This window comes from Narcine bancroftii, chromosome 1 (genome assembly GCF_036971445.1).
Source record: "Narcine bancroftii isolate sNarBan1 chromosome 1, sNarBan1.hap1, whole genome shotgun sequence".
Lineage (NCBI taxonomy): Eukaryota > Metazoa > Chordata > Chondrichthyes > Torpediniformes > Narcinidae > Narcine > Narcine bancroftii.
Genome location: NC_091469.1, coordinates 278457618 through 278484424, shown reverse-complemented (window position 1 = coordinate 278484424; position 26807 = coordinate 278457618). Strand labels below are relative to the sequence as shown.

The window sequence follows — 26807 nt, the reverse complement described above, 5'->3', positions numbered from 1 at the left end:
ACTTTTTTTTGCTACCGCTAAGGCTATCATAATAAATGTTTTTTGCACTTTATTCAATTTGAGGCCTAATTCCTTACTTGTATTACTTAGAAGAAAGATCTCTGGATTTTTTGGTATGTTATTTTTTGTGATTTTATTTAATATCTGATTTTGACCTTCCCAAAACATTTTCACTTTCTCACAAACCCATATTGCATGTACTGTTGTTCCCATTTTCTTCTTACAGCAAAAACATCTATCTGATAATGTTGGATCCCATTTTTTTTAACTTTTGGGGCGTGATATATAACCTGTGTAACCAATTATACTGTATCATGTGTAACCTCATGTTTATTATATTCTTCATAGTTCCAGAACATAACTTTTCCCACGCTTCATTTTTATCTTTATGTTTAAATCCTTTTCCCACTTTTGTTTAGGTTTATAGCTTATTTCATCATTCTCCTTATCTTGCAGCGTAATGTACATGTTCATTATAAATCTTTTAATTATCATTCTGTCTGTAATCACATATTCAAAGCTGCTTCCATCTGGTAATCTCAGTCTGTTTCCCAATTTATCCTTTAAATAAGCTTTCAGTTGATGATATACAAACATTGTACCATGAGTTATTCCATATTTGCACTTCAACTGTTCAAATGTCAATAAATTATTTCCCAAAAAACAATTTTCTATTCTTTAAATTCCTTTTCTCTCCCATTCTCTAAAGGAAAGATTATCTATTGTAAAAGGGATTAGCGGATTTTGCGTCAATAACAATTTTGGTATTTGGTAATTCGTTTTTTTTCTTTCTAAGTGAATCTTCTTCCATATATTGAGTAAATGATACAGTACTGGTGAGCTTTTATATTGTACCAGCTTTTCATCCCATTTATAAAGTATATGTTCTGGTACCTTCTCCCCTATTTTATCTAGTTCTATCTTAGACCAGTCTGGTTTTTCCCTTGTCTGGTAAAAATCTGATAGATACCTTAATTGTGCTGCTCTATAATAATTTTTAAAGTTTGGTAACTGCGAACCACCTGGTTGTACTTCTCTGTTAATTTATCTACTGCTATCCTCAGTTTCCCCCCTTTCCACAAGAATTTCCTTATAATTCTCTTTAGTTCATTAAAGAATTTCTCTGTTAAGGGAATTGATAACGATTGAAATAAGTATTGTCTCCTTGGGAAAACATTCATTTTAATGCAATTTACCCTCCCTATCAACATTAGCAGTAATTCTTTCCAATGTTCTAAGTCTTCCTGCAATTTCTTTATTAGTGGCTGATAATTTAATTTGTACAGGTGGCTTAAGTTATTATCTAACCTGATCCCTAGGTATCGGATTGCTTGTGCTTGCCATTTAAATGGTGATTCTTTTTTAAATTCTGTATAATCCGCGTTGCTCATTGGCATCACTTTACTTTTATTTGTGTTGATCTTGTACCCCGATATTTCTCCATACTCCAATTTCTTATGTAATTCTTTTATTGATATTTCTGGTTCTGTTGAGTATAATATGATGTCATCTGCAAATAAACTGATTTTATACTCTTCTTTATTTTTATCCCTTTTATTTTATTTTCTGTTCTTATCAGTTCTGCCAATGGCTCTATTGCTAAAGTGAACAGTGAGGGAGATAATGGAGATCCCTGCCTAGTTGACCGACTTAATTTAAATTGGTTCGATACATATCCATTTACTGTTACCTTCACCAATGGTCCATTATATAATGCTTTAATCCAATTAATATATTTTTCTGGTAGATTGAACCTCTGTCAAAGGCTTTTTCTGGATCTAAAGCAACAGCCACTGTTGGCTTCTTATTTCCTTGAACTGCACAAATTAGATTAATAAATTTAGACATTATCCGCTGTTCGTCTTTTCTTAATAAATCCAGTTTGATTTTGTTTTACTATTTTTGGTACACAATCGGCCATTGTTTTATAATCTGAATTAAGTAGAGATATTGGTCTCTATGATGCTGGTGTTCATGGATCCTTCCCCGTCTTTGGTATTACTGTAATTATTGCTGTCTTGGATGAATCTGGCAAGTTTTGTGTTTCTTCTATCTGGTTCATTACTTCCAAGAGAGGAGGAATTAATAACTCTTTAAATGTTTTATAGAATTCTATTGGGAATCCATTCTCTCCAGGCGTTTTATTGTTCAGCAGCTTTTTTAATATATCTTGTACTTCCTCTATTTCAAATGGTTTTATCAGTTTTGATCCTCTTGCAATTTTGGCAGTTTAATTTTAACTAAAAACTCTTCTATTTTATCATCTTTCCCCTCGTTCTCAGTTTGGTATAATTGTTCATAAAATTCCTTAAAGTTCTCATTAATCTCTATTGGATTATATGTAATTTGTTTGTCCTTTTTCCTTGATGCCAATACAGTTCTTTTAGCTTGTTCTGTTTTAAGTTGCCAGGCTAATATTTTGTGTTTTTTCTCCTAGTTTGTAATACTTTTGCTTTATTTTCATTATGTTCTTCTCCACCTTATACGTTTGTAATGTTTCGTATTTTATTTTTTTGTCTGCCAATTCTCTCCTTTTTGTAATATCATCCCTTTTTACTAGTTCCTTTTCTGTACTTACTTTCTCCCTTTCCAACTGCTCTATTTCCCAATTGTACTCCTTTTTCATCTTAGTTACATAACTTATTATCTGCCCTCTAATGAAGGCTTTAATTGCATCCCATAATATAAATTTGTCTTTCACTGATTTCGTATTTATTTCAAAATATGTTTCAATTTGGTGTTCAATAAACTCTCTAAATTCCTGTCTTTTAAGTAGCATGGAGTTTAATCTCCATCTATATGTTCTTGGTGGGATGTCCTCCAGTTCTATTGCTAATAACAGGGGTGAGTGATCAGATAGCAATCAAGCTTTATATTCAGTTTTCCTAACTCTCCCGTGAATATGGGCCGACAACAAAAACCTATCAATCCTTGAGTATGTTTTATGCCTACTCGAATAATATGATTATTCCTTCTCTCTTGGGTGCTGCCTCCTCCATTTCTCCATAAGTTTCATTTCCTGCATTGATTTAACCATAAATTTGGCCACTTTATTCTTTTTGCTAGTCTTTTGTCCAGTTTTATCCAACATTGGATCCAAATTAAGGTTAAAATCCCCTCCTATCAATATATTTCCTTGCGTATCTACATTCTTCAAAAAAATATCTTGCATAAACTTTTGATCCTCTTCATTAGGAGCATATATATTGAGCAAATTCCAAGATTCTGAGTATAACTGACACTTTATCATTACATACCTCCCTGCTGGATCTATTATTTCCTTCTCTATTATGATTGGTACATTTTTATTAATTAATAAAGCTACACCTCTAGCTTTTGAATTATATGATACTGCCACTATGTGCCCTACCCAGTCTCTCTTTAATTATGTTCCACTTCAGTTAGATGCGTTTCCTGCACAATTGCTATATCTTTTCTTTTTTCAGTAAATTTAATAGCCTCTTCCGTTTAATTTGGTTATGTATTCCATTAATGATTATAGTCATATAATTCAACATGGCCATTCTCATATCCCGATTACACCTCATTTCCGCTTCCTCACCACCACCATCCCCCTTTTCCACATTTTCATCTCTGTTTTCCCTTTTTAAACTCAATGTATGACAACACATTTAAAACATAAAATACTTCAACAACTCCCACATCCAATATTCCCTTCACTCCAAATATACCCCCCCTCTCTGAGTTGCCCCTTATCCCTTGCCGGGCATCCACAACTCCCCTTTCCATTTGGATTGCGAACCTGCTCGCAAGCGTCAACTGATTTCGCAGTGACGGTTATTCTCTCTCTCTCCCCCACCAGAAAACACTTTTTTTTAAACACATATAACAAAGTTCTCTCCTTTTTTCCCCTTACTTCCTTTCTTCCCTTCTTTAGTTCTTTCCATATACATTATTTTTACATCTTTATATATTTTATCACCGTTCTTCAATATTGTTACATCTCTTCATCTCCCCTTCTGTCCTGCAAGCGTTCTGCAAATTCTTGTGCTTCCTCTGGATCTGAGAACAGTCTGTTTTGCTCCCCAGGGATAAATATTTTAAGCACAGCTGGATGTCTTAACATAAATTTATAACCTTTTTTCCTTAGGATCTATTTTACTGTATTAAACTCCTTCCTCTTCTTTAAGAGTTCAAAACTTATGTCTGGGTAAAAAAATATTTTTTGACCCTTGTATTCCAATGGTTTTATTTCTTGTCGTATATCTCAAAAACTTTACTAAAATGGATCTTGGTTTTTGATATGTCTGTGGTTTCGGAGCTAGTGTTCTGTGTGCCCTTTCTATTTCCATTCCTTCCTGCATTTCTGTCATTCCCAGGACCTTTGGGATCCATTCTTTTATAAATTCCTTCATATCTGTGCCTTCTTCATCTTCCTTTAGGGCCACTATTTTCCAACATATCAATTTTCTGAGCTAACAACTCTTGTGACTATTTTTTTTTAATCACTTTCTTCCAATTTTCCTCTTAAGTCATTTACTTCCATTTCTATAGCCGTTTCTCGTTCTTCCAAATTTTCTATTCTTTTCCCTATTTCTGTCATGACTTGCTCTAATCTTTCCACTTTATCTTCTGTTCTTTTCATTTTTCTTTTAATGCTCTCATTTGTTCTTGGAAAAAAAAACTTTATTCTGACCATCAGTTTTACCTTCTATTTCTCTGTGCAGATCTTGGTCTTCTTCTTCCTCTTCTTCTGTGTCTGTACCTGTGTTTGTGTCTTCTTCTTCTCTTTGTATCTGTGTCTCTTCTGACTTTCCTGATGAGTTGCTTGACTCACTTTGTCTGGCCTCTTCTTGCTTGGCCTTTTGCTGTTGGTCCTCTTCTTCTGATCTGTTGAGCCTCTTGCTGCTACTCTTCTTTCACTCACTCTCCTGTCTCTTTCCTCTTCTTCCAGCTGAGAGCCCTGGTGTCGGGCATCCCTCGGCTGAGACCCCCTCCCGTCGGTGTTTTCCTTTTGCTTAGTTTGCGCACTGCGCATGCGCAGTGATGCACTTTTGTTTGGCTCAGGGAGCCATTTTTGCAGTCCAGCAGTCGGCGGGTCGCGACTCCGCGGAGCCATCACCAACCTCTGAGATCAGGCACTCTTCTCCACCAGGGATCCCTGTTTCTTCATGCAGGTAAGGCCTTCTCCTTTCTTTTCCGGTGTCTTTCTTTCTTTTTCCTTCTTGGGTGCCATTTTCTTTCTTTATCTTTTGTTTCTTGTGTTTTGTATTTCTTGAACTTTGTATTTTCTTCAGTTTATTTCTTCTTTTCTGGAGAGGGCTGGTATTCCCCTACCGGCCACTACTCCATCACATGACTCCTTAATTTTTACAAATTGATGTCTTTGTTTTCCTCTTGATTGAGTGGGCAGCTGCTTTATTTCTGTTTCCAGTTTTTTTTAAATATGAGATGCATAGGATTGAGGTCCTTTTCTGATATCCCTTTGAGACATCAAATAGATGGCCAACTTCTGAAAACCTTCAGAGAATCATGCATCACCGAAGAGGGAAGCCATCCAGCATACGGAGCCTGTACCAGCTCTTTGAACCTGCTAGTCCATCAGTTGTGTTCTCTTCTCTTTCCCCATAACCTTACATATCTTCTCCATTGAAGTATTGATCCAGTACCTCTTTAAAAATGATGGCTGTATATTCAAGCTGGCAGCAGTTGCTGATTCCTAAGGTATCCATCATAGTCAATTATTTGTAAGTGGTCCTGGACAAGCTAATAGACGGTGATGTTTCACGCTGCATTACTGCTGATTATGAACCTCTGCTGTCCTGGTTTACGTTTACAATTCCTGATCATTTGGATTGGGGATTCTCAAATTATAGAAAGATGGAACAGTGCAGTACAGGCCATTTGTGCCAACCTATTCCAGCATCAATCTAACCCTTCCCCATCTCACAGCTCATAATCCTCCATTTTTATTACATGCCTATCTAAGAATCTTTTAAATGTTTTTTATTGTACCAGCCTCTACCAATACATTTGGCAATGCAAGTGAGACACCCACCACTCTTTTTTAAAAATATAACTTGTCTCTGATATTTCCCCTCAACTTTCCTCTCCTCACCTCGGGTATTGGGTATTGCCTCCCTGGGGGAAAGGTGCTGGCTGTCCACATCACCTTTGCCTCTCTATCCAGTCACCTCTCAAATTGGAGGAAGATATTTTACTCTGCTTTTAATTCCATATTGGTATCTTAATTTTTCAGTAATTTAAATCAATTTTAATACTTTAAAAAAAAGACAAAAATCTGACAGGATGCAAACTTTGCCCAGGTTCTTTGATGCCAGGACCTAGACTGTTCACAAGGAGGCCTTGTTCATGAGCCTCTGGCAACTGAGCCCACCTCTGTGTTTACAATCAGTCCAAGTAAAAGCAGATCTTAGGGGTTAGGTGGTGGAAAATCTGGGAGATTTGTTGAATCAGAACAAAGCTGGCCTATTTGGCAATGCATTCCAGATAATCAGTTGCCATATTAAACCAGACAGGGAGAGGATCATCCAGTGTGTAATGAGCAGAGTAAAACGTTGGTATGTTATGAGAAGAGAAGGTCTGCTTGGAACTTGCAGAATTTTGCTGTGCTTCTTGTTTACCAGGCACTGCTGAAGTATTTATTATTGTTGACTCTATCTGAGTTTCACATCATCTGCAGGTTTTTACTATTACCATAATATACACATGTAAAAGTCAACCTCCTATTTTTGGCTCCAAGGTCTGTTATTTTTCCATATATTGCATGTAAAAGTAGACCCCCCCCCTTAATTTTGGTCCCGGCCACCCGCTCTCTGGAGCTCCCAACACCCCAACCACAATCCTGACTATTAATTGTGCATACATGGTATTTTCAGTGCACTGACAACATTCTGGTAATTTTTGTTCATCAAAAAGAGGTCAACACTGTCTCTTGGGGGAAAACAATGCATATAAAAATAACCATGACTCTCGGCGAGCAGTGGTTCTCAACCTTTTTTCATCCACAGACCAGTGGTGGTTGGGGGTTGGAGCTTTGATTTGGTGGGAAACCTTCATATATTTTGTTATCAAATTTACAACTTATAGTATCTGCAATATTTGCCATGGGACACTTAACTACAGTTGAAAAATTCTGTCCAAAATAATTTTGTTTTATGCCCCTGGTGTCCTCATGACCTTCAGATTTGCTATTCTATTTGACAGTTTTGAAATTGTTTTTTAAAAAAGCACTCACCAAGACCTTTCAAAAATTTGTTCACTCCACTCTGTTCTGTGTCTGGTAGCTCCTCCAAATATTGTTCAACTCTCTGCTCAAACAGACCTGAGGAAAATAAAATGGCAATCTTAAGGCTTTAAAAGTGGTTGTGAATGTATGCATTCTAGCAACAAAGAAAGTTGTTAGGAAAAATGTAATTGATGCATGTGGCAGCAGATTTCCTGTTGTGAGTTTGATCAAACTAAAGTACCAGGAAGTTTAGGTTTGTAATCAATGGATGGCTGTGATAATTACTAAAATAACTAATCTTGAAAATCTTTGTCTCAAAAGATTTTAGAAATGAATGTTTACTGTCCATGGATTTCCATGGATTATGTCCCCATTGTGGTGTCTGTGGGAGAATTGTTTGTCTTCAGCTGATACAAACACACCAAAGCTACAGGAAAAATAACCAAGTATTCCAGAGAACCATTTGAGAGTCCAACAAACGTGTAAACATTTTACAACTTTAAGGCCACTTTCTCTCTAAACTTGTGTGTAACTAAATTATGAATTCTTTTACAAAAAAAAATAATTGGCTATTGCTACAAACTGTACAGAGAACATATTTTTCCAATGTTTACATTTTATTCACTAGAACAAATATTGATAGTATCCAGTAATTGAAATGGTAGATTAAAATTGTCCCTAGTCTGTTACAGAATGCATTTGTTACAAGTTGGGTGGGGTTATTGCATTTGAAGTGAAAATGGAGCCACCACCTTTGACGTGCTTGAAGCCAAATAAATAGATATTCCCAAGGGTCAAATATGCATGCAATGACACAAAGTCCACGTCTGTTGCATTTTCATGATCGGGTCACTGAAGGTTGGCGCAGACCAGACCAAAGCTTGAAATATGCTGGGAGGTATTAGTTGAGGGAGAGAAATTTCACCGAGAAGGATCATCCTTATTATAACATAATTGTAAAGAGCTTAAATGATTGTCTGAAAGTTTTTTAAAAGTTGTATTTAATTTTAAGAAAAAATATGTATATAATAAAAATACACACGAAAAGGACTCTGTACATACACAAAAAAAATTATATCCTTAAAATTCATATTAAGCCTAGAAATAACCCCTCCGTACCTTAAGAGAAAGGAAAAGAAACAGTGGATAGAGGGGGAGAAGGAAGAAAAGGGGAAAGAGCCGGCATCAATATTTAATACAATCAGAAAGAAATTAAAAATATTAATAAATAGACTAAACTATCTGGACATTTAAATAATTCAAATAAGACTGCCAAATATCTATGAACATGTTATAATCATTCCTAAGATTATAAGTGATTTTCTCCAGGGGTAGACAACTTTATATTTCCATATTCCAACAATTAATATGGAAGAGGGAATCAGATTTCCAAGCTATCGCTATACATTTCCTGGCTATTGCCAAAGCAATTTTAATACATTTGGATTTACTTTTAGGGAAGTTGACTTACATGGCAGCCAAATTCCCCAAGATTGTTTGAAAGTTCTTGATCTGAAACCTACTGCAGAATATTTGGTATTGAAGATATGATCATTTCAAGACTATCTCAAGCTTGTTATAAATGCACATAAACAATTCTTGAATTGATATTTATCTTAGACATTTAGAAAGGTTTAGAATATTTCAAATCAAATGATATTGATGTTTTATGCTTGATTTTGTTGCATTTTGATCTAACCACATATTGAACTGTAACATGCTGGACTAACTAACAATGATCTTTGCTCGTCTCTGAAGTGGTGTGAGCATTTTCCCTTGAATCTTTGTAAGGTGACTTTGTAATCTTTAATACATACTACAAATTGCTGAAATAGCCTGAAGGATTTATTCTTCTCCCCTCCACCTATCTCTCGGGTCATCCCAAAAAAATTGATGCTGGTTTCGGTTTTATTGTTCAGCCATTCTGTGAATTCAAATAATTTACTAAATCCTTCCATTTCAACCAGCAAATGTGATTGTTAAATTGAACATGGCTAAGGTGTATTGTCCATGGAACACAATATGCTGGAGGTAAATGGGTGGGGTGGGGGGAAAGAGATGATGATGTGAATATGAGAAAGATCTTTCAACAAAGTTCCTTATGCTAGCTTGATCAGGATATAACAAACCTGTGGAATCTGAAGGAAAATGGTTTAAAGTTGGTTCTTTGCAAGAAATCAAATCAATTGGGAGTTTACCACTAGAGAATTGTGGGCAGTAGGGTTGTAGAGGGCACAGTACTGCATCCTTGTTTTCTGGTTGTGTTACAAGTATTCTTCAATTTAATTCCTCAAAATTTCACTCTAATACCATTAATATACAAATCTACTATTCACTTTGAATGGTGCATCAATATCTGTGAATACTGCACCAAAATACCCAAAATTCAAGTCATCAAGTATTACTTTTATACATCATGCAATAGCTATAATAACTTTGGTTTAAATATTGGGTAATGATTTAAGATATTTTTGTGATGATACTAAAATTGCAAATGATAACAAGAAAGTAGGCTGCAGGAAGCTTTCAATGGACTGGTTAGATGGGCCCAACTGTGATATCTGGAACTACATCTAGAGAAATGCAAGGTAATGCTCTGGGGGGAATGAAGGCAGAAAGAAAATGTGAAATTTCTAGGAAGGCTAAAATGTGTGGGAGAACCGAGGAATCTTAGAGTGATAGCGTACAAATAAATCTATAAAATGGTGAAGAATGCAAGTGAGATTCTTAACCTGTATTTATTTATTGGTTGATGCAATGAATAGAAAAGCAGTGATGTAGCTGGAAGATGATTTGCGATTCTGAACACCACAATATGGAAAAATGTGATGACTCTCTGAAAGGATTCAGATTTATGAAACTTTTTTATAGCTGGGAATAATCTTCTTCTGTCCCTTTTGTTCCAAAAAAAACCCCAACCTAGCCAAGTCATTTTCTCCTCATAATCTTATTTAATAAAAAAAATGGGGCAAGATTAAAAGGTCGACCTATTTCCCATATAAGAGAGATAATTCATGAGAAGAGTTGAGGAAAAGCACTTGACCCAAGCAGCAGGAGGGGGCCTAAACTTACTGCCTGAAATTCTCCCCATGAGCAGAACCTCCAAGAATGTGGATTGAGAATTGGGTAATGTGAGTTCTATTTATCAGGATGAACATAATAGACTAACCAGCCTCCTGCCGATTTTTATGACGTAATCCTGCTTATTTATATTTGTCTACCAGTCCTCCTGCTGAGCTTTTCCTACCTGTGCAAATGCTGATGTGCCAGATTTAAGCATGCTGGACCAGATTCAATATTATCTGTTGAAATGACAACTGTAGTAAATATGTGTTTTTAAATTCCTGCTCCTGAAGGAGATTTAAAAGTTTGGGTGAAAATAATACCATCTGCTGTCATTATTACCCATTACTTTGAACAAATGTGTCCCTAGTTTCTAGGCTTTTATATAATGGGATGCTTTTTTGATGACGTCAAGTGTTTGGGAGAGATAATCATGTATATTAGCTAAATGGAATTGGAGTTTTCTGTACAGTCTTTGATCAACACCACAGCCACAATTATATTATATCATTCTTATTTGGAGTAAATCAGACTTTTTAACCTTGAAACTACTAATATTTTAAACATTATAATTTACTTTGGGATATTTATCTTCAGTGTTTGTTCATCCAAGTGCAAGATAATCCATCTTTACATGCATTATGATGGGCTGAAGGGCCTGTTTCTGTGCTGCATCACTTAAATAAGCTTTCATAATTTTCTTTTTAAGTTTATTTTCAGGCAATCTTCATTCAGAATCTTGTCTTTCATTCCTAGTTTTTTTTTTAATTAAACATTGTTCTTTGGGTAAAGCTTTTGGTACTACATCATTAATGAGGAGAGCTCAACTTGAGCTATTTCTGCCAATCAGTAAGGATGTCAAGAGAAGGAGCACAAATATAATTTTTATTTCATTCCTCTGGTTGTGGGTATGAGGTAAGAAAGGATTAAATTGTTGTGGAGTAGGTTTACATGGGGCAACATTAACATTGTGGGCTGAAAGGCCTGTACTGTGCAGTATTGGTCTACGTGCACCAGGGACAACAATTATTGCCTTGATTATGTTGACAGGAGCAAGGATTTGTATAGAATAGGATATCCTAAAGATGCTGAACTGATTAAACGTGATAAATTATGGACAAGAAATAATGTGGCTTACGCAGAGGTATAATTTTGAGACTTGTGGTACACCAGATGATTGGCAAGCAAGTAACAGAAAATGGGGTCAGATTTTAACTAAAAACAATAGTCATTGGAAGGCCAACAAACATTGTCCATTGAGCAACTTTCAAATTTGCCCTTGAGAAAGAATAAATACACATGTTGGAAACTAAATCATTTACCCTCTACTTCTTGAATTTCCCAACAATTCACTTTAATTGAAACAAGATTCATTCAATGCTCTAGTCTAATGTACCCAGTAGCTTCATATTTTTGTAATCTTAGTTTTACTACCAGCAGTTGGCTGAAGCCGCATTAAACCACGAGGGCAAGGGATAAAGCCATTGAGGACAGACAAGAAGTTTTTTCACTCAGTTGTGGAACTCAATTGTTGAGTCCAGTTCAATAGATGTATTTAAAAAGGGAGATAGACATGGCCAAAAGGATATGGAGATAAAGCAGGAATAGGGTACTAATGCCACATGATCAGTACTGAATGGTGGTGCAGGCTACTCCTGCAGCTGTTTTGTATGATTCCATTGTAAGTCCTTACAAGTAAAATGCCACTTTGCAATGGAACTTTTAGATGTTGTCAAAAAGAAAGTCCCTAATAAGTCCCTGTGACTGTTTAATTAAAAATAACAAAAGTAAAAATTGAGGTTTTCTCTTTTTTGCAAATATTGCAGTCTCACCATTTGTTGTCCTACTGTTGATTATATTTAATTCTATGTTTTTGGAAATCCTTTTAAAATTTTGTTTTATACACACAGTTATAATCACTTTTATATGTATGAAAGAGAGAGAGGGAGCATTGCTCATTTTGCTGCGCTCATCCTGTAGCTTTTTTTTAAATAACATTTATCTCTACATTCTGTGTGCAATGTAGCAAGCATTGCAAAGCATCTTATAGAGATGAATATCTACCAGGAGTTGCAATGGGACTTTTAGATGTTGTCAAAGAGAAACATGTGAAAGTAATTCTTGAAGAGTGAGTAATGAATGTGAGAAGATACCAGCAAAGGATTTTTGAAAACGTTGAGTTTTTATTGGATAAAGTTTGGCCTCATGGAAAAGGTAATCTCATCAGTGAGCAAGAAGATTATAGTAAGTAGTAGGGACAGAACTGGAATTCAGTCATTGCAGCCGAAAAGGATGCCTATTAACCTCTGTAGTGCACTTTTATCTATCTCATTCCCTTTATTCTTCCCCATAAATCTGTATTTATTTACAGCAAAAATGCCTATCCAATTTTTTTTTTTACATAGCTTGTCTCTACTTACACCATCATTGTGGGTAGCAAGTTCCTGGTCAATATCATTTGCTTAGGCTATAAAATGATTCTTACATTCCTCTGTAATTCTTGCCCAAAACATTTGTCTTTCATTGAATTCTCTAAAATCCTGCCTTTTAAGTAGCATGGAGTTTAATCTCCATCTATACATTCTTGGAGGGATGTCCTCGAACTCTATTGTCAATATCAGGGGTGAATGGTCCGATAATATTCTAGCTTTATATTCTGTTTTTCATACTCTGTCTTGCATACGAGCTGATAACAGGAATAAGTCTATTCTTGTGTATGTTTTATGTCTACCCGAATAATATGAATATTCCTTTTCCTTTGGGTGTTGTTTCCTCCATATATCCAAAAGTTGCATTTCTTGCATCGATTTAATTATAAATTTGGTTACTTTGTTCTTTCTGTTAATTTTTTTTCCCAGTTTTATCCATGTTTGAATCCAAATTAAGGTTGAAATCCCCTCCTATTAGTATGTTCCCTTGCGTGTCTGCTATCTTCAAAAAAATATCTTGCATAAACTTTTGATCTTCTTCGTTAGGTGAATATACATTGAGTAAATTCCAAAACTCCGAATATATCTGACATTTTATCATTACATATCTCCCTGCTGGATCTATTATTTCCTCTTCTATTTTAATTGGTACATTTTTACTGATTAATATAGCTACTCCTCTAGCTTTTGAATTATATGACGCTGCTGTTACATGTCCTACCCAATCTCTCTTTAATTTCTTGTGCTTCATTTCAGTTAAATGTGTTTCTTGCACGAATGCTATATCAATTTTTTTATTTTTTCAGTAAATTTAGCAGTTTCTTCCTTTTGATTTGGTTATGTATTCCGTTAATATTTAAAGTCATATAGTCAACCTAGCCATTTCATACTTTGTTTATCTTTCCTTTCCGTTTCCTCATCATCACTTTTCCTTCTTATCCATTTCTGCTTTCTTGTTTTGAACACTTTATAAGACAACATTTCTAAAACATCAAACATTTCCCTTATTCTCCTATCTAAAATTTCTTTAACCCCACTATCCCCTCCCCTTCCTGAGTTGCCCTTTATCCCTTGTCAGGCAACCACATCTCCCCTCTCCATTTGGATTTGCGAATTCACTCGGAAGTGTCAACTGATTTCACAGTGACCGTAACTCCTCCCCACCCAGCCCCCCTCAGAAAAGATTTCAATTTTCATATATAACAAAGGTCACTCTCTTAATTCCCTCCTTACTTCCTCTCTTCCCTTTCTTTCCCTTATTAATTCTTATCTATGCTCTATATATTTTCCTTTAAATACGGATACACTCATGTATACACATATATACATACACACACGTATATATCTATAGATATACACACACACACACACACACACACACACACACACACACACACACACACACATATATATACACCCATATACACACATACATATAGTTCGTGGTCATTTTTGCTCTCGTTACATGTCTTCATCTCTCTGTCTGTCTTGTAGTTGTTCTGCAAATTTTCGTGCTTCCTCCGGATCCAAGAATAGTCTGTTTTGCTGCCCTGGAATAGCTATTTTAAGTACCGCTGGGTACTTTAGCATAAATTTATATCCCTTTTTCCATAGGATCGCTTTTGCTGTGTTAAACTCCTTTCTCTTCTTCAGGAGTTCAAAACTTATGTCTGGATAGAAAAAAAATTTTTGACCTTTGTATTCCAGTGGCTTTTTGTCTTCTCTTATTTTCTTCATTGCTTTCTCCAATATATTTTCTCTCGTTGTATATCTTAGGAATTTTACTAAAATAGATCTTGGTTTTTGTTGTGGCTGTGGTTTAGGGGCTAGTGATCTATGTGCCCTTTCTATTTCCATTTCTTCCTGTAATTCTGGTCTTCCTAGGACCCTGGGGATCCAATCTTTTATAAATTCTCTCATATTCTTGCCTTCTTCATCTTCCTTAAGGCCCACTATCTTTATATTATTTCTTCTATTATAATTTTCCATTATATCTATCTTCTGAGCTAACAGCTCTTGTGTCTCTTTAACTTTTTTATTAGATTCTTCTAATTTCTTTTTTAAGTCCTCTACTTCCATTTCTACGGCTGTTTCTTGTTCTTCCACCTTGTCCACTCTTTTTCCTATATCTGACATGACCATCTCTATTCTATTCATTTTTTCTTCTGCACTTTTAATTCTTCTTTTTATTTCACTAAATTCTTGTAATTGCCATTCTTTTACTGATTCCATATATTCTTTAAAAAAAATCCATTGTCTTGCCTTTCCCTTCTTCTTCCATTTCTCTATGTTCTTCTTCTTCCTCTGGGTTGGTCATCTGTTGTTTCCTTGATTTCTTTTTACTCTCTTCTTTCTTGTTCTCATTGTTTTCTATGTTCTCTTCCTGTTGTTGTGTTGTAGCTGTCATTCTCAGCTGTGGAGATCGACTCCTCAGCTGGACCCCCCTCCAGTCAGTGTTTTTTTTCATGCGCATCGCTCATGTGCGAGGAGTCGCATTTTTGCTTGGCTCCGCGAGCCATTTTTGTAGTCCCGAGCTCGGGACTTCAACTGACCTTAGGAACGGGCTTCTCTCTCCGCAGCGGGCCTCCTCGGACAGGTAAGGCCTTCACCTTCTTCTTCCGACGTTCTTTCTTCTTCTCTTCTTCCCGTTGCTTTCGACTTTTCTTTCTTTGCTGCCATTTTCTTCCCACCTTTACTTTCACTTTGCTTTAATTTTTATGTTTGTGCCTTTGTGTTTTGTGTGTTTTTTTTAAACTTTTCCGGAGAGGGCTGGAGTTCCCCGACTGGCCACTACTCCATCACTTGACTCCCCTCTTGCCCAAAGCATTTGAATGGTCCCCTGGTTCTTACAGCATCAGGTACTGGGAAGAGTTTATTCTTCATCAATATCCCCAAATTATCGTGATCTTGCATGAGAAAGTGGAGTGAGGATGGGCATGGAAATGAACACAAAGTGGATCATTACAGTAACAAGAACTCAATCAGTTAAGAGAATTTTTTTTAAAATTTGAAATGCAATAATCTGAAACATGGCACAGTCAGGAAGTGGTAAATGTGACATTAGGAATTTGTATGTTCTCCCCACATCTGCGTGGGCTTTCTCCAGTTGCTTTCCACCCTTTAAAATGTTTGGGGGTTGTAGGTTAATTGGGCAGCATTGGTTACTGCGCTGTATGTTAAAATTAAAAGTGAAATAATGCTAGAAATTTTGGTGCATTTTCAATGGGGAGAAAATCACCAGTCAATGCAAAAAAAGGGGAGAAAATGACACTTCTATATTCAAGAGGGAAATGTTTGTGTATTTTGGCCAATATGGTTCAGTGTGAAAAATAAAAAAAAATATATAATAGATTTTGTACCTTAAGCTGGATTTTATTTGGCAAGCTGTGTTTATTGGGGTGACAACATGGTTGCAAGTCTCTCGTTCAATAGAGCAGAAATTTGAACATAAACCACCAGTGTAGTAGGTTAAAGGAAGAAAGCCTGGAATGTTTAACATGGGTGTATGCAGAGGTAAGATTGTGCCCTGAGAGCAACAGCTCTACCTTTTGCTCTGCACTTTCGCAGTTCTCTGTCCTGTATGAATCCAGCAAACATCTGTGACTCCATGAAGACCTCCAAAAAGCGTCGGATGCTCTTGGATGCCACTGACTTGCGGAAGGCTTCTCTCTGGAATATTCGTTCATTCCTCTCATTTTGGGTCAAAAGTAGTGAATAATGGCCGATAGTTTCCACAAAGAAACGGATGAAGGCTTCTGAGACCAAACTGTTCAGTGTGTTATACTCTGAGGATAAGATAAAGACAAAGGGTTAGTTCATTTCTCTAATTCTATCTCTGCTTGTGGAATGGCTGGATTTCACACCCCTGGTGACAGCTGAGATGCAGTTTTTAAGTTGTGAGGCATAACTTTACATTCTAGTCATCTGCTCTTCACAATGCTGACAGAAGGTGACAGTAAGTGAAAGATTGGCAGAGGCTTGTTTAGACCAAAACCAAGATGGCCATTCTGAGCATCTGTGCTTTGGAGCCCAAAACAGTCCATCAGTGCTTGCTGAGACTGATTCACTCTCCCACCCTTTAAGGTTCTACTGATGCCCAAGACTGGACACTAAAATGCAGGTCCAGGACGTTCTCCCATTTTAGTGCCTTGTGCTTGTTCAGAGTTGGTAGAAACCAAATTTAAGTGAGAACAGAGCAGAATGATCTGAAAGAGAATGGTGTAAAATAGGTGAAACTGTAGAAAGGTGTAAAAGAATGTCATGAAACAAAGTGGCAGAAGCTGATGTTTTGTGGGGAGGAGGATCTAGTAACTTGTGGATTGTTGGGTGATGGAGGAGGAAAAGAATTACCACGTTTATAAAGCTGGAAATAAGGTGGTGAAAGTTGGCTTAAAATGGGAGAAAATGTAACAAAACGTCAACTAGACTGCACAAAGAATAATTACAGGTTGTTGGGAAGAATTAATTAATAGAAGAATAGAATGAACAGGTGTTTTGGAAGAGAGGTCTGTATTTCCAGGTTGGATGATGCAGGCTCCATCTGCATGAAAGTTGTAAAACATTTTGGACGGATACTCTGAAAATACGATTCTCACTGAGGAATGTTTGTAACTTGCAAACACAAGTCCAAAATGAAGTTTTAAAACCTTGATTTCAACATTTTAATTTCTTGTTTCATGATTGTTTCAAAAACTACAACAGTCCTGATATATTTATGTTTCTTTCAATGATACCCTGTGGCGGATGAACCATTAACTAAGTAGGCTTAAGCCTAGGGGCCTGCAGGAGCATTTGGAGACCCCAATGCAAATTATTTAACGTAACTTTATTCAATGAAGGATCAGGGGCAAGGTCTGAGGGAGCTCAGCCTCGGGGCCCGGGTGGTAGTTTATCTGCCACTGATGGTACCTGGGTGGGAGTGAGAATAGATGGAGATGGGAGCAATCCGTACAGATGCAGCTTTACAAAGACCTTTTGTTTGTTTTCATGCATCAGCACTGCAGATCTGCAGTATTTGGAAGTAATAATTTTTATTGTAAGGGAGATAGTAACTGCAGCCAGCAACACCAGTGCAATTTTCTGACTTAATTTCACAGACCCAGCTTCAAGAGAAAATCGCAATTTTGGCTCCAGGCTGGCCTGGACACAGGATTGTTACGGTGTTCATTTTTATTGGTAGTGTTGGTTTTGTTGACACTTAACAAACACGTCATGGTGCAATGTATCAAGTATATGCTAAATGTGCATTTGTCAAAACCAATGTTATTGCTGGTGTGCAGTGTCTTCCCCCCCCACCCCAAGTTGTATGCAAACATTGTGTGCACATTTGTGCGAGCATGCAGCTGAAGTGGCCCCTTTATTAATTAAGAACATAGAGTTTTTCTTGCTCAAATACTGTACAGGGAAGACAAAGAACTACCAATTTTTGTGCATGACAAAGGAGTGGACATTTTGCATGAATGATTTTCCACTTGAATATCAGACTTATCCAGGCACCATCTGCTTCTACACAATGCAAAATGTCCAGAAAAGAATGATATTTTTAATGGTGGTAAAGAAATATCTAAGACAGTTCTCACCATCATCAGACTCACTATCTGAATCTTGATTGACAAGTTCATTCTTCTGCTCCAGAGCCTGCTCCAAAGCAGCCTGCAGTTTGCGTGGTAGAAGCGAGTCTTCATCATCCATCTAGTGATGACCAAATAAATTGTGAATGTTCATCGAGACTTGAGACCTTCACACTCATTAAGGTAGATATTACTCCCACTCCTTCCCTTTTCCTTCTCCTTCCCCTTCATTCCATCTCCAACCACCCCCCCTCCATCTGTTCCCCCTTTTTCCATCCTTCTCTTATCCCCTCTTCATTCCTCCCTCTCTAACCCTCCCATTTCATGCCCCCACCCCGTTCTCATTTTTGGCTCCCCCCTTCCCTTCTTCCCCCCCCCCCCCCTTCTCCCCAAACCTCTCTTTTTTAACCAGCATCCCTGGCTCTTCAATTTGAATTCATTGCCAACTTTATTTTCATGGGTAATGGAGATCTGCACACATAATCCTTGATAACATTAAATCCTGGTTTAAATGAATACGTGTGTTTCCTCACTTTGGACAGAAAGATGGTTCTGCTGAAATGTCCTTACCTGTCGCAGAAAGCGATCAGCTCCTAGATCAACCATCAGTGCCTGAAATAAATAAACACACACAATTTATATATTCATGGTCAATTAGCATTGGCCAGAAGTAGTGATACACTGAGTGTAACCTCCCCTTTATTTCTGTGTCACCAAGACTTCTGTCTGCGTGTTCTTACATCTCCGTGCACCCATCAGAACGTCACTCTCCTCCACCCCTCCATAAATTTCACACCTCTGCCCCAGCCTCTATCCTTCAGTATCTAAAATTCTACAAGCCACTGTTTACAGTATACCTTGGTTTTATCAATCCACACTGGCTTCCAAAATCCAGTACCTCAAAGTTAAACTTCATCCTGCATCGTATTACCCCGTCCAGTCTTTTTCATTTCTTGGCAGGAGTTCTGGTACATACCTGCACTCTAATTTTCCAACAGCAGCTGGGGCTTAGCTACTGGTGACCTTACCCAATGCATATTTTAAAAAACAAAGCTTTTGGTCAATTCTCCTATAATGCTTATATTTGGCTTTTGTGCCATGCTTCTTTTTTCCTTAATTATCTGGGAAAGAACCTTGAACTATTTTTCTAGGTAAAATGTGTCCAAATTATCGTTTCCACCTTATTATGTCGCCCTGAAAATCATTTAAACACAAGATATAGTTGCTTTATAGAACACAGAAATGTACAGCACAATACTGATCCTTTGGCCCACAGTGTTGTGCCGACCTAATAACGTAATGGCCTAGAATTCCCTACTGCATGATCCTCTCATTTTTCTCAGTTCGATGTACCTATCTAATAATCTCTTAAAAGATCCTTTCACACCTGCCTCCACTACTGTTGCTGGCAGTGTATTGCATGCACCCAGCACTCTGTAGAAAAACTTGCCTTTTACCTTGTACCTTAAAACTATGCCCCCTCCTGTTAGGTGTTTCAGCCCTGGGTAAAAGCCTCTGGCCATCCAGATTCTGTGTTTATTCAAAGCAATAGATTGTAATTTTGCAGGCAGAGTACAATGAACTTGCATGACAATGGGGGTGAATTTCTCAGTATGACAATCCATCCAAACCACCACTTTGGCACAAGCTTACAGTGAAAGTGACAAAAGCCTTTTTGAGATGTCAGAGCCCCCAGACAGCCAACGTAGAAGATCTAAAATGTACTTGTGGCTGCTAATGTTGGGAAATTAACATTTCATTTCTTTCAGCATAAAGATTTGAGACTGGGGCAGATCGATTATCATTGAAACCTGCCTTTTTAAAAACGTGTTCTTACCTCTTCCACTGGAAGTTCCTTTAGTTTGGGGAGAGAGTTGGAGAGCAAGCCCACCAGGAAGGGCGTTGGACAGCAGACAATGTCGATCATGGAAGATGGAAGCACTGGTATGAAGGTGTGTTGCCAGGAGAATGGATACAGCAAGGCCACCACTGCATGGGCACAGTTGGACAAAGTGCTGTATAAACAGAACATTAACAAATTAATTCTGCTGTTCAATGCAATTTATTGCCTTCCTAAAATATAATATGAAATAAAAGAGATGATAATCCTTAAAATGAGTGATTTTTCTTAGAAACCAGATGCATCACAGTTTGATACAAGAATGGTAATTTTATAACATAACATAAATGTTAATTTTACTGAAATTTTCTCTACATTTTTGTTTTATTTTACAGTACCAGGTGTACTTAAGTATAGGTTAAGTATAGGTTGACTTGCTGGATAGGACACAAAACAAAGTTTGTCACTGCATCTCAGTACACGTGACAGTTCGAGAGAATGATACCCAAATTAAAGAATGCACAAAAGAAATGTCCATAATTTCAACCAGAAACTCATCACACTTCCTTGATGCGAGATTTTGGGTCATTATAATTTTTGTTTATTGAAGTGGAGGAGGTTGCTAGTCAAGGTGGTTAATAGGTTAATGGTTTGCCTTGACATGAGGATTCCACAACCCAATCTTATGACTTTTTAATGAAACCAAATGGTCTAAATATATTGTACAACCCAAATTAAAAGCAAAATCAATTTTAGATGATTAAACATTTTCCAGCATCTTAAGTAATAATTCAATGTAATAATATTCACAAAGAGTGACTTTCTCCATGATGACACTGCTGGCCAGCCTGGTGACTACAGTAGATTGATTCATAGGACATGAAAATTAGGTTCAGGAACTGGCCACTCAGCCTCTCAAGTTTTCAGTAAGCTCACAGCTGATCTGACATCCAATCATGTTCCAGCATCTAACCCATTTGTTTACCAAAAATCTATCGAGGTCGATATTTAAAATATTCATAGACTCTGCTTCTTCAGCCCTTTGAGGAAGAGAATTCATGACAATCCAACATAGAAAATATTTGCCTTGTTTTTATTTTAAATAAATGTGACCAATACTTCTTAAAATTCTGTGATTCCAAATGTTCCTGCATAAGCAATTATCTCTCCATATCCAGTTTGTCAAGCCTTCTCAGGGTCTTGTATGTCTAACCCAAGTCCCTCCAAACACTATCAGCTACACACCTAACAAGTCCTCAGTTAGCAGCTTACCTCTTTCAGGTATCAGTTGACTAAGTCACCTGGCAGTCTGTCTCTTCCAGGTATTGGATAACTAAATCATCCAGCAGCCTGCCACTTCCAGATATCAGTTAACAAAACCTTATTTGGACTACTTTAACATTTTAGCATCATTCCATAAATAATAAAACCAATAATCTTCAAATCCTTTCTGCAGGACCATGTTCTTTGGAAGGATGATGAGGAAAAGGAAATTATTAGCAGAACCCAGGCAGTACCTTGGTTACAAGTCCGAGGACCCCCAAAGTTGGCGACAGAGACAAAAAAAAGATAGTGAAGAAGGCATACTGGATGCAAACCTTCATTACCCAGAACATAAAATATAGAGCAGGGAAGGTATGGTCAACTTTATAAAACACTAGCATGGCCAAAGTTGGAGTGCTGTATAGAGTTCTGTTGATCACACTTCAGTAAGGATTCAATTGGCCTGGAGAGGATGTGTGGGATGGAGGATCTTACTTGCGAGAGTCTGACTTACATAAGAAATAGGAACAAGAGTAGGCCATCCGTCCCATCAAGCCTGCTCCTACAATCAATGGCTGATTTGATGATAGGCTCATCTCTACCTGCCTTCTCCCCATATCCCTTAATTCCCCTACTATGTAAAAATCTATTCAACCTTGTCTTAAATATATTTACTGTGGTAGCTCCCACTGCTTCACTGGGCAGTGAATTCTATAGATTCATCACCCTCTGGAAAAGCATTCCTCCTCATCTCCATCCTAAATCCTGAGGCTATGTCCCCTAGTTCTAGTTTTCCCCACCAAAAGAAACAACTTACCTACCTCAATCTTATAGAATGTATAAATTCCCTTCTCATTCTTATAAATTCCAGTGAGTACAGTCCCAGATGACTCAATCTCTCCTTGTAGGTTAACTTCCACCCCACCCCCCCCCCCCAAATCTCTGGAATCAACCCAGTGAACCTCCTCTGCACCGCTTCCAAAGCCAGTACATCCTTCCTCAAGAAAGGAGACCAGTACTCCACATGATGCTGCCTCACTAGAACCTTGTACAGTTGCAGCATAAATTCCCTGCTCTTAAATTCCATCCCTCTAGCAATGAAGGCCATCATTCCATTTGCCTTCTTGATAGCCTGCTGCACCTGCAAACCTTGGCTGCGTTTACCTTGGAATAGAGGAGGTGGAGCAGTTTACTGAGGTATACCTATACAGTAAATAAGAACAATATAGAGAGAGTAAATGGTGGGATTCGTACCTCACCATGTCAAAACTAGAAGATATATGTTTAGAAAAACGAGGAAGTGATTTAGAAGGGATCTGAGGGTGCCAGACTATTTTGCGCCCTAGACAAGGCCAATTAATTGGACCCTACCAAAAAAAATTGGCAACTTCGATTTTTAAAAACAGATGTTTTGTCGAAAAAAATGAAAAATTTGAAACAGCTAAATTTACTTCAATACATCAATCTTTCTCAAATACAAAATAAAATTATTTTTGCACACAAATCATTTTGAACTAAAAGACATTTGGTAGAATGCATACCTCCACCAAGGGCAACACAAGATTAAGACCTTTTACTTCACACACCTTTAAGTCGATATACCTTCCAGTGCCCACTTTTCCCCACAAGAATGATGCAGTTCGGACATGCCCCTTTGGCCCATCAAGTTCGCTCTGACTTTCTCGTAACCATTTTTACAAGTCTTTGCTTTTTTCTTTACACACAACCAATAATCTACCTGCCCACATCTTTGAGATTCGAGAGGAAATTGAAGCATCCAGAGGAAGCTCGCATGGTCACAGGGACAGTGCCAGAGTTCAGGGCAGAAGCCAGATCGCTGGAGTTGTGAGGTAGTAGCTCTATTAATTGCACCACTATGAGACAACATTAACTATAGCAATAATAAAAGTTAAATACATGTCTCTTTAAGAACTGCCTGAAAGTATCTCCATATTGGGTAATCAGCCAGATTAAACATAGTTTAATAGAACAACAACTGTGAGGACACCATACATTGATAGAAAAACCTGAGCAAAATGTAACCATAGAATACCACAGCATAAATAAAGAATAGAAAGAAATGAATATTCACTCACCCTCTTTCAAAGCCCGTTACACTACTCCACTTGATGTCGACTGAAGTGCTCCCAATTGTGCCAGAACTAAGTGCCTGCGCTAAACATTCCCCCGTCTGCGGGCCCACCGTGCATGCGCCAACCGTCTCCAGACTTGCACAAGAATAAAGATGGCTGTGCCCAGCCAACACACCATGGGACGCCAACTAATGAAGTAATTACACTTTTGCACGTTTAGCCCCTACACACTGGACATCTGGCTATCCTCACGACGCCTTTCTGAGGTCTGCATTCTAGGCAATTGCCTAGTTCACCTAGTGGTAGCGCTAGCCCTAGTTCTGAGGAAGATCTCTTTTCCACCTGGATGATAGCTAGAATCCAAATACACATCTAAGAGGCTGGTGGAAAGCAGGGACTCCCAAAGCATGAAGTATTTAGATTCCCTTGGCATAAAAAGACCAAATGCTGGTAAATAAGTGTAGATTGGTGGTCGGCATGGACACTACTTAATCAACCCATATCCTTTGTGAGAGTCCATTACCCTTCTTGACAACTTACCTCATAACTATTTGTGTACATCCACAAATTTGTCAGTTATATATTTTATAAATAATATAATAATTATTTATAATAATTGTAAAAAGTTGAGCCCCCAACACTGATCCCTTGTTACATTTTCAACCAGAAAAAAAACCATTTACACACTCTTCTATTAGCCAGTCGATGTTCTATCCGTGCCAGTATGTTATCTCCTAACCTACACAATGAGCTTTTATTATTCACAATCATCTTTGACGCAGCACCTTATCAAACACTTTCTGGAAATCTTATTGTAGTACATCTACTGGTTCCATTTATCCACAGAACTTACTTCAAAGGAGAACAACAAAGAAAATCAAGCACATTTTCCCTTTCACTAAACTATGTTTAATCTGGCTGATTACCCAAATTTTTCTAGTACCTTGCTGTAACTTTGCTAATATTAGCTTCTAACATTCTCTGAAAGGCAGACTGTATCCTGTAGTTTCAAATTTTCTGTCTCCCTCCCTTTTCAAATAAAGCCACTTGCTATTTCACGAACTGATGGAACCTTCCCCAAATCTGGGGAATTTAGGGAAATTAAAACCAACACTGCAAGTATCTTGATATCCAGATATGTTTGGATGAAGTCTATCAGGACCTGGGAACTTGCCAAACTGCAGTTCCAACAAGTTGCTCAGGACCACCGTCCTTGGTGATAATCAATCAACTTCAGCCAAGGTAAGTCATTTATGTAAAGACTTGGCTGGGCATTCTGCTTTAGGTTCTTATTTGGAACTATTTAATCATTCAGTTGCTAGATTAAAAATGTAGCATTCTCAGCGCATTACAATAATTGACTCATTTCTGGCACTTTTCAAGCATTTTTTTTGAGAAGAATGAACATTGATGGAAGTTATCAGCACAATTACTGACATTTGTCATTTGTTATCAGGTCAGAAGTTGACAAATTGTATTTTAATCATCCAGAATTATGAACAGATCCATTCATGAGAGTGCACTGTACTTCAACTCTTCAAGAGCCTGCCGCTGCAGTATAGATAACCTTAACTGGGACACTACTGAAGATCCATACCCAGCCAATCAATTATTAGCAGTTGGAGCTCCTCAGGAGACAGGGCAACAGTCAGAAACAATCCCTTTTGGTGTGATAAATTTCACCCCTGCTCCCGGAAAAAGTGCTTACACATGAAGGAAGGCAGTTCTTAGCTTCACTGACAATGAGAACAAACATTCAAACTGAATGCACACACAAGAAGCAAAAACAACTGCACAAAACAACACAGATTAAAATACACTATTTGCTGTATATTTAAGACTGAGTGTCTCCTTGTTATTTTACTGAGCATTCCTTATTGACGAGAAAAGTCTGGGAATTCAACCATTTTAAACTGCAGGAATCTGATAACATTTTTGCTTCAACATATGGTTTTTCTTTTAAACACCTCTATTTTATTCATAATTATTAGTCATACTGCTGAACAAAATTACATTTCATAAGATGAGGAAAAGTGATAACATGCAAAAAAAAAATTATCAACCATTTTCAGATGAACGATCGTCAAAATTAACTTTTATCTTGGTTTCAGGAAATAGAATTTTGATTTTCAGTATGTGCAATAATCTACAGTCTTAAATGCATTAGTACTTGTCTCAATTTCCCATATAGCAACAATAGATTAGGCAAATGGGATGATTAATTTAATGATTCAGCCAGTTACATCTCAAGCGATGTTGTGATTTCATGTACAGTGGTGAATTTTGTTGAGAAGGTTTTAAGGAAAAGATCGTTCCAAATGCTGATCATTAACATCAAATCATTAACTTATTATGAAGAACTGGAAACAAGGTTTATCAGTATTGATTCATGGACTGGGTAAAATACTTTTTGGAAGCTTACCTTATATGTGGCTAAAAGGTGAGGCTAATTCAGAAGAATTATAACAGAATATCAGAATAAGAGGACTTATGTTAAAATTGGTGAAACTAAAACTGGATAAATGTTGGGAAGAATGCCTTCGCAAAGTCTAATTTCTTCAAAAATCAGCCATCTGCATTGTATTTTGCAGTAGGTTCTACTCACCAACCCCCTTCTGCTCAGTAACCTTCCACCCACTTCCAATACACCATTTTTAATGTATGATCTTCATCTAGGCAATTTACCCTTTGGATTCCATGTCCCCATTTTCCGGGACTAGTTTTATACCCAGCCACCAGTGGGTTCATACTGGTGTTCGCTCTGTAGTTTACCCATGGACCAAGTCCAACATGTATACTTTGGAAGGTTAAAAATTACCTTCTGTACTCTTCCTCATTGCCGTTTGTGATTCTGCGACAACTGTGGTGTCATTGGTGTCAGACCTCTCATCCTTCCATGCTCCAAATAAAAAAGTCCAAGTTCTGCTAACATTACCTCATAAGACTTATTTTCAAATCCATGTGACACCCCAATAAATCTCCTCTGCATCCTCTCCATAGGTTCCACATCCTTCCTGTAATACGGTGATCAGAGCTGAACACAATACTCTAAGTGTGGTCTCACCAGAGATTTGTAGAGTTGCAACATGACCTCTCTTGAACTCAATCCCCCTATTAATGAATCCCAGCATCCTATAGGCCTTTTATTTTAAATTTTTAAAAGATTTTTCATACTATGAACCATACTAACCAAAATACAGACAAACATTTCCCTCTTGAATATACACAGTGTCATTTTCTCTCCTTTTTCCCCCTCCCTTCCCTCCCTCCTTCACCCCCCCCCTCCCCACCCACTCAACGTTCAAACTATATGATACATTAAACCCATTAGACAATGTC

The 26807-nt window shown here is 37.4% G+C and overlaps 1 protein-coding gene across 8 annotated transcripts in view; it reads right to left on the bottom strand.

Moving 5' to 3' along the window:
- The window catches only part of dennd2b (DENN domain containing 2B), a 354119-nt gene that overhangs the window by 1457 nt on the left and 325855 nt on the right, over window positions 1-26807 (bottom strand). For 5 of the 8 annotated variants that reach the window (XM_069900472.1, XM_069900482.1, XM_069900527.1 and 2 more), the window contains 5 exons: window positions 20110-20287; window positions 18843-18884; window positions 18282-18393; window positions 16248-16487; window positions 7220-7306 (listed from right to left, as the gene is read on the bottom strand). In XM_069900472.1, the coding sequence (XP_069756573.1) occupies window positions 7220-7306; window positions 16248-16487; window positions 18282-18393; window positions 18843-18884; window positions 20110-20287 (659 nt within the window). Of the gene's footprint in view, window positions 1-7219; window positions 7307-16247; window positions 16488-18281; window positions 18394-18842; window positions 18885-20109; window positions 20288-26807 lie in introns of those variants that run through there. The other 3 variants (XR_011345486.1, XM_069900512.1, XR_011345509.1) reach the window with 3 other exon arrangements.